This window comes from Molossus molossus, unplaced genomic scaffold (assembly GCF_014108415.1).
Source record: "Molossus molossus isolate mMolMol1 unplaced genomic scaffold, mMolMol1.p scaffold_m16_p_15, whole genome shotgun sequence".
Taxonomy (NCBI): domain Eukaryota; kingdom Metazoa; phylum Chordata; class Mammalia; order Chiroptera; family Molossidae; genus Molossus; species Molossus molossus.
Window position 1 is genome coordinate 31,908,276 of NW_023425350.1, and position 8,325 is coordinate 31,916,600.

General features: G+C 47.0%; 1 protein-coding gene across 1 annotated transcript; it reads left to right on the plus strand.

Annotated features, from left to right (window-relative positions):
- The first annotated feature begins 3,478 nt into the window (after positions 1-3,478).
- Positions 3,479-8,055, plus strand: TMEM247 (transmembrane protein 247). Its single transcript, XM_036262256.1, has 3 exons — positions 3,479-3,595; positions 4,339-4,677; positions 7,867-8,055. The coding sequence occupies exons 1-3, from the start codon at positions 3,479-3,481 to the stop codon at positions 8,053-8,055; spliced, it is 645 nt and encodes a 214-aa protein (XP_036118149.1).
- The last annotated feature ends 270 nt before the right edge of the window (positions 8,056-8,325 follow it).

Sequence of the window (8,325 nt, forward strand, 5' to 3'; positions counted from 1 at the left end):
GCAGCTGCCATACCTATCCACAGCACTTACAGTACATTTCTATACGTGGGGATTAGAACAGCAGCTCATTATTTCTTTGTTTCTTTGAGCAGGTTAAAATTGCCAGATTTAGTGACTAAAAATACAGGCTCCAGTTACATTTGAATTTCAGATAAACAATGAATAATTTTGGTATGAGTGTGTCCCGTGAAATTTTTAGAATGTATGCATACTAAAAATTATTTATCTAAAATTCACATTTCATTGGACATCTTATATTTATCTGGCACATACTCCTAGTGCATGAGACAGGATTAACATCTTACACAATAGTGGTGAGACAGTTCCCATGATCACCATCATAGTGCTGGGAGAGAAAAGTCGTGGTTCAGATAAAGATTTTCAAGAAGGTAGATCTCGAGCACTTTATTCTCTCCAGTGATAAACCCACCCCTTATAATAATGATATGCTGTTTGGCATTCACTTAGCCCCTGCATAGGCAGGTCGTGGGCAAATACACATCTTATTCTTATATCAGTGTTGTGATGCAGGGGAGTAGCTACTCTCTCTGAGTAGCTACTAGAGAGAGTAGCAAAGCTAGAATCCGAAAGCAGCCCTTTCTCTTTCCATAATACAACCCTGCCTCCAACTACCGAAATCTTTGATGTCATTTCCACAAAGCTGAAGACAGCAAAGTGCATTCCCCAGCCTCCTAATCTCTTTGCTGGTCCCCCGCAATCCATTCTATGAATAACGGGTTATATGAATTCACTACAGCTGTCGTAACCAAGTACCACAGACTAGGTGACTTCAACAACAGAAATTATGTTCTCAAGTTCTGGAGGTTAGGCATCCAAGGCGTCAGCAGGATCAGGTCCTCCCGAAGGCTGTGAGGGAAGAATCTGTCACGGCCTGTGGTGGTTAATGTGTCAGTTTGACTGGGCCATGGAATGTCTGAAATCTGGTGAAGCATTATTTCTGGGTGTGTCTGTGGGGGTGTTTCTGGAAGAAATTAGCATTTGAATTGGTGGGCTGAGTAAAGCAGATTGTCCTACACCGTGTGGATGGCCATCATCTAACTCTGAGGGCTCACGGGGAAGGGGGGGGGGGAATGCTTTTTTATGCTCTTGAGGTCCTCACTAAGTTCCTTGAAGTTTTCACGAAGTTTCTTGAAAGTCCCACTAAATTCCTTGAGCATCCAAAAGGACCAGTCAGAAATGAAGGATGCACTAACTGAAATAAAGAATGATTTACAGGGAATCAATAGTAGAGTACGTGAAGCCAAGAAGCAAACCATTGATTTGGAATATAAGGAAGCAAAAAAACAAACAAACACCCAATCAGAACAGCAGAAAGAGAGAAGAATTTTTTAAAATGAGGATAGTGTAAGGAGTCACTGGGACAACTTCAAGCATAACAACATACACATCTTGGGGGTGCCAGAAGGAGAAGATGGAGAGCAAGAAATTGAAAACCTATTTGAAAAAATGACAGAAAACTTCCCTAACTTGGTGAGGGAAATAGACATACAAGTCCAGGAAGCAGAGAGTCCCAAACAAGATTAACCCAAAGAGGTCCACACCAAGACACATCATCATTAAAATGCGAAAGGTTAAAGACAGAGAGAATCTTAAAAGCAACAAGAGCCCTGGCCGGTTTGGCTCAGCGGTTGGAGCGTCCACTTGCGGTCCAGAGAGACCCGGGTTCGGTTCCCGCTAAGGGCATGTACCTCGGTTGCAGTTTGTCCCCGGCCCTGGTTGGTCGCGCGGGTGGCAGCCACTCGATGTGTCTCTTTCACATCGATGTTTCCCTCTCTCTCTCTTCCTCTCTCTCCCTCCCACTCTAACTGTACAAAAAATGGAAAAATGTCCTCAGGTGAGGATAAAAAAATAAATAAATAAATAAAATAAAAGCAACAAGAGAAAAGCAGTTAGTTATCTACAAGGGAGCTCCCATAAGGCTGTCAGTCGATTTCTCAAAAGAAACTGCAGGCCAGAAGGGAGTGGCAAGAAATATTCAAAGTGATGAAAAGCAACGATCTACAACCAAGATTACTCTATCTTGCAAAGCTATCATTTAGAATCAACGGCCATGTAGTTTCCCAGACAAGAAAAAGCTAAAGAAGTTCATTACCACCAAAAGAGTGTTATATGAAATGTTGTCGGGTCTTCTAGAAAAAGGAGAAGAAAAATATGAACAATAAAATGTCAATAAATACGTATTTATTAACAATTGAATCTATAAACAAAATGTATAAAGAGAACAGAAACAGACTTATAGACACAGAGAACTATTTTTGGTTGCCAGATGGGGACGTTGAGGGGTTGGGTGAAAAAGGTGAAGGAATTAAGAAGTACAAATTGGTTGTCAGACTGATGAACTTCAAAGGGAAGGGATGGGAACGGGATGAGATAAACCAAAGAACTTATGCATAGATGCATAACCAATAGACACAGACAACAGTGTGGGGAAGGCAGGAGGGGGGCAGGAGTGGGGAGGAGGGGGTCAATGGATGAAAAAAGGAGGAACATCTGTAATACATCCAACAATAAAGATAAGTTTAAGAAGAAAGAAAAGAAAGGTAGAGATCTACGGGAAAACAAACAAACAAAAAACAAAAGCAGTGGAGGAAAGCTGGATTGGTTCTCTCTGCCTAACTGCTTGAGCTAAATATTGGTCTGCTCCTGGCCTTGGACTGAGACTTATCCCAGCAGCACTCCTGGTTATTAGGCCTTTGGACTCAGATTGGCTTTCCCGGGTCTCCCACTTATAGATGGCAGAACGTGCCCTTTCTCAGCCTCCAGAATCATGTGAGCTAATTCCTTATAATAAAGCGTATATGTAACACATACACACATGTCTATCTATCCTACTGGTTCTGTTTCTCTGGAGAACCCTGACTCCTACAAAGCCTCTCTTCTTGGTTTGCAGATGGCTGTCCTCTCTCCCTTATCTTCACGTCATTCTCCTCTGTGCATGTCTGTGTCCAGGTTCCCTCTTCTTATGAGGACTCCAGTCATACCGGATTAGAACCTGCCTTAATGACCTTATTTTAACTTAATCGCCTCTGTAAAGACCCTATCTCCAAAGAAGGTCACATTCTAAGGTACTGAAGTTAAGACTTCAATATATGAGTTTAGGGGTGGGGGCACAATTCAGCCCATAACAGGATTTGTGGAGTTATGACTCATCTACATACAGTCTGTGTTTAAAAGAGGACCTCAGGGGAGTAGATTTCAAATGATGAAATTCTGGATTTCAAGTGCTGTGATTCTTGTTGTCCCTAGGGGAGGCTAAAGCCCATCCTGCAGTTCTTAATAACAGGACCTCAAAGGTGTTACACCCTCTGCCAAAGGGACCCTAGCAACTGGTAGAATGTGGGTTATTATGAGGACAGGGGATTGTGATGGTGGCCAGGCTATGGAATCTGGTGAGGCCAAATGTTAGTCCCTCAAAAGATGTCCTTTGGCCCCAGTTGGCAGCATTTTGGTTTTCAGGATGACAACAGAGAACAGGGAGATCATGGAAGCCCGGGGGGCAGGAGAAAGCTGCCCGACCGTCCCCAAGATAGTGCCTGATGACCCCATGTCTGAAGGGAAGTCCAGGGCTGCTTTGGTAAGGGGGTGCCTCATCTCACTGCCCCAGCCTGGCACCCCAGGGGGAGGGAGAGGGCTGTGGAGACATGTGGTAGGAGCTGAGCGCTGGGGGACTCCAGAGGCTGCTAAGAAGAGCAGGTGATGTGCACCCCATCCTCACAGCTGCGTCCAGCTATACCCAGGGGCCAGGGGCCAGGAGCCCTGCGTGAGACTGTGAAGCCACCTGAAGCTGACTTAGGTCTTTCCCATCTATGTCCCCATTTGGGACTCTTTCCTCTCTCTGTGTATGGAATCCAGCTCTTCCATAGCCCTTTTGTTGGTTCCCATGTATTTAGCTTCTCTCAACAGAGACCCTGGGTTTTCTTCCTCCCACAGTAGCCCCCAGAGGACGGGGTGCCTAGCTATTCTCAAAGGTAGGTGGAGTCGGGGGTAGGGAAGTTATCTCCATGGTGATGTGAAAATCACCAGGAAGAGAGCCTTCTGCCCCAACTCCCCAACTCCTCAACGCCTCCTCGTTCAGCTTTCGGGCTTCCTTCCTGTCTGTCTGCTTGCTCTCTCCTTCTTCTTAACTCAGGTCCTGACAGCTCCGTGTGAGAGCATTTCCAGTAAGAACTCAGCCAGATCTTTACAACTCAGAGCAAGCGCTCTTTCAAACACTGCAGTTCATTGTGGCCTGGGGCTCAGGAGTGCCCTGGGGTGGGCTGGGGGGCAGCCCCATACTGATTCCTCACCACCCCTGGTCCTTCCTCTTCCCCACCTCAGGAGGCAGAGTGCCCTAAACCAGACTCTTCCTACAACAACCTGGAGGAGACAGCAACTCGTGAAGACAGAGGCTGCTCAGGGTCTCCTAAGTTGCTGTCCCCCAAGGCTGGCCCCACCACCAAGGGCCAGGCGGGTGATGGACCTGAACTCGCAGAGAGGCTCCTGGCCCCAGGGACCCCAGGAACCCCAGGAACCGAGCGCGTTGCTGAGATGGAGCTGGAGAAGGCACGCATGGAGTTTGAGCTCACGCGCCTCAAGTACCTGCACCAGGAGAATGAGCGGCAGCGGCAGCACGAGGAGGTGATGGAGCAGCTGCAGCAGCAGGCGGCGCCCCGCCTGGTAGGTGACGTGAAAGGGGGGAGTCCACAGGTTTTGCCTGAAGGCCAGGGGCTGACTCCAGGGTGAGGGGGCTTCGTCCCTGAAGCCCACCCTAGCTGCTGTACTGCTGCCTCCTGCCCCAGGTCCAGGGCGGGGCGCTCGCTGCTTTAGAGCCTTCATGCTAAGCTGAGAATTGACCCCGGAAGGGGCCCCACCTTGTCCACCCACTTGCCCCTGGCTTTCCTTCTCAGGGGAAAGTCTTCAACATTTCCTCCATGACTGGATTTCCACCACTCTCCATTCCTCTCTTCATCTCTTTTAAGATGAAGATCCAGAACCCCCACAGCAGTCTGGCCAGAGGACTTTAATAAAACCATCACCTCCCCTGATTAGGGCTGCATTTGCTCTGTCGGATCACTCTGCCTTGTTGTCAACTAAAGCTTGGACATCTTTGGCAAGAAATGGACCATTCCCCTCTAATCTGTACTAAGTAGGAATGAGAACACCTACTTGCGATTAAATGGGATGTAAAGTGCTTAGCACTATGACGGGGCCATCACTAGCACTAAATAATGAAAGCTGTTATTGTTTAAAGCAGTGTCCTCTGGGCTTTAAAATCAGACAGTTAAAATTCTGGCTCTACCACGTATAAACCACGTGACATTGGGCAAGTTACTAATCGTCTTGGAGCCTGGGTTTGCTCATCCATAAGGTAGTACCTACCTCATAGGGTCATTGTGAGGATTAAATGAGGGAATGCATGTAAGGCACAATGCAGTGAGCCTGGCACATTAGGTAAGCACTCAATAAATGTTAGCTATTACCATTTTTATGTACTCATGCAATTCACTTCTTGACCCAAATGCAACAGCTCACGTTCATCGTTTTTCAATTTTATTGGAATATAATGTATGAGCTATGCTTCCCAGCTCTGACTCATCCTCAGTTCTCAGAAACTTGTCTTCTGTCTTCATCCAAGTCATTGCTATAACTGTTAGGGGAGGGTATGACCTAAAGGGAATACCACTAAAAGATCTCCCTACAGGTTCCATTAATCTCCACCCTTGTGTTACGTTTTATCCAGCTCACATTTCTCTACTTTGTCCAAAAAACTATCTTGAGACACACGGTCAAATGGTTTCCTGGAATTAAGATATTACACTACCTATAGCGTGTCCCCAATTTTTTTTTTTTTTTAAGAAAATGGGTTTGGTTTTGCATGATTTGTTCTCAAAGAATACATGCTGGCTTCTTAGCAATTATCTTTTTTTTTTTCTTACAAAATACCTCCTTAATTGTACACTAAATGCTTTTGCTAAGCCAAGTCAAGCTAATTGAATGAGGATTTTCAGAATCTCAACACCCCTCCCCACCCTGTTTTGTTTTGTTTTGTTTAATCTAGAAAATATTTGCCTGTCTCTAAGATTCTGGCACATTTCCTGATATTTTTGACATCTCACAAATAAGTTCCATTTCCAAACTTGTGGTTTTATTCTCAGTATCCTGGGATAAAATTTGTTTTAAGTTGAAGCCTGAAACTATTGAAAGCAGGTATATATGGTACTCTGCCTTTAGTTGGTATATCCTATTAACTATATATGTATTTCCCCTTTATATATATATTTTAGAGAGGGGGGAGGGAGAGAGAAATAGAAACCTCGATGAGAGAGAACATCGATTGGCTGCCTCCTGCATGCCGCCCTTTGGAAACTGGGCCCACAACCTGGGTATGTGACTTGACCAGGAATCGAACCGGTGACCTCTTGGTGCATGGGTTGATGCTCAACCACTGAGCCACACCAGTCAGGCTTCCCCTTTTTAGTTTAAAAATCTTTCTCTTTGCTGGATGAGGTGGGAATGCTTGGTGTAGAGTTCTACCTGCTTTCTGACTTCTACTTGAAAGATAGACCATTGAAAGTGCTTTTAAAAGTTTTCACAAATGCATGTTTTGTTATCAAAATCAAAATATCACCCATTAGCATTTCAGACGGAAAACACATGCAGACTACAAAGGTGGCAGGAAGTTAGTCCGCGGACCCAGCACCAGAGGGAGTCTCCAGACAGATGTCAGATCTGCCCAGCCCGCCCAGCCCACTAGGACGCTGTTGCTCCCTCCGCTCTCCAGCCTTGCTCCTCTCTCTAGAGTGGGCACCACTAGAGTGGTCTCCTTCCCCTCCTGTGCTTTCATTGCCCTCGCAGTTTCTGTAGTGGTTCAGCAAGGCTGTGTCCAAAACCCGAGTCAGTCTCCAGGAATAGTTTGCGAAAGTGTTCTGCAGAAAGGTGGAGAGCGGACTCGATAGTTAAACTTTCCACTCTCTCGTTATCCGGGTGGATGGGTGGGTAGGTAAATTTCATTGTATTGAAAGATACCTCTGCGAGTGTGTTTCTAGCTAGTTAAGGAAATCACAGTCCCTGCCATCTGTCCGCTTACAAAAAATGTGGCACGATTTTAAAAGATATTTTAAAGAATAAACCATGGCTGGTATCTTAACTACAGATCAAAATATTGTATCAGCTTTTGCCTTACTTATATGTCGATGTTAAAATGGGCTCTGTCAAACCTCAAGTGTACAGATCCCGGAAAAGCACAGCACAGGCAGACTCAGCCAGACAACTCAAGCTGCTTTCCCCCAGCCAAGACTCTGAGGGTTTGGGGAGGCCCCTCCACCCATCTCCCATCACCTGCCCACAGGAAAGACCAAACCCCGGCTGAAGGACACAGACTGCCCCCATGTGACATGGGCCAAGACCAAGAGAGTCAGAAACTGTCACTTGGGCCCAAGAGACACCCTGTCATTGTGCTAGTGTCCAGAGAACGTGCTACTGTCCTGTGTCACGGGAAACCTCAGGGAGCATGCTGAGCGCTGGCCCCCAGGTCTGGGCTCTCGGGGACAGAGGAGACGGCCTCCCTGTGTGACTCAGGCTGAAACAGCAGAGAGGAAGGCCTGTGGCAGGAGAGCTAAGAGCAGGCTCAAGAAGTAAAGCCCGTGAGTGCCCTCTATGTGCCAGTGACCTTGCTAGAACGTTCTTATTTCTTGCCTCTCCCTCCTTGCCGTCTGCGAGGTAGGCACTGCGACCTTCCCTCAGAGGTGAGGAGGACGACCCGCCAGAGGTCACATCCAGAAAGGCACGAGAACAGGATCGCAGCCCAGCTCTGCCTGCTGCCCATGCCCTGGCTTTGCCAGCTCCACTCTCTTCTTTCCCCCACAGTTCTCGGGAGGCTTCCAGGACCTCCTGCACCCCCAGAACCAGTTTGCCATGTTCCTGTACTGCTTCATCTTTATACACATAATCTATGTCACCAAGGAGATGATCTTCTTTCTCTTCTCCAAGCACTACCTGTTCTGCATCGCGGCCATTTTGCTCTGTTTGATTAAAACTCTATGGTCATACTTCTAAGTGCCTTTGTTCTCTCCATCACTGGGACCCTCCATGCTAGAGCGTTACTGGGACATGACCCAAGTGAGCCCGAGCCGCCCTGCTCCTCCCTCCCTGGCGTCTCCTGCCCGGACAGGGTGCCTCCCTGCAATCAGAACTTGACCTTAGAAATGGCTCGCTGTCAGCCTTTTCCACCTTAGTGCGAGCGACCTGCTCAGGCCTTGCACTGAGCCTGAGTTCTCATTGGGGGTGAAGATGCTCTCTCTGCTTAGAGGACGATTTCACGAGTTA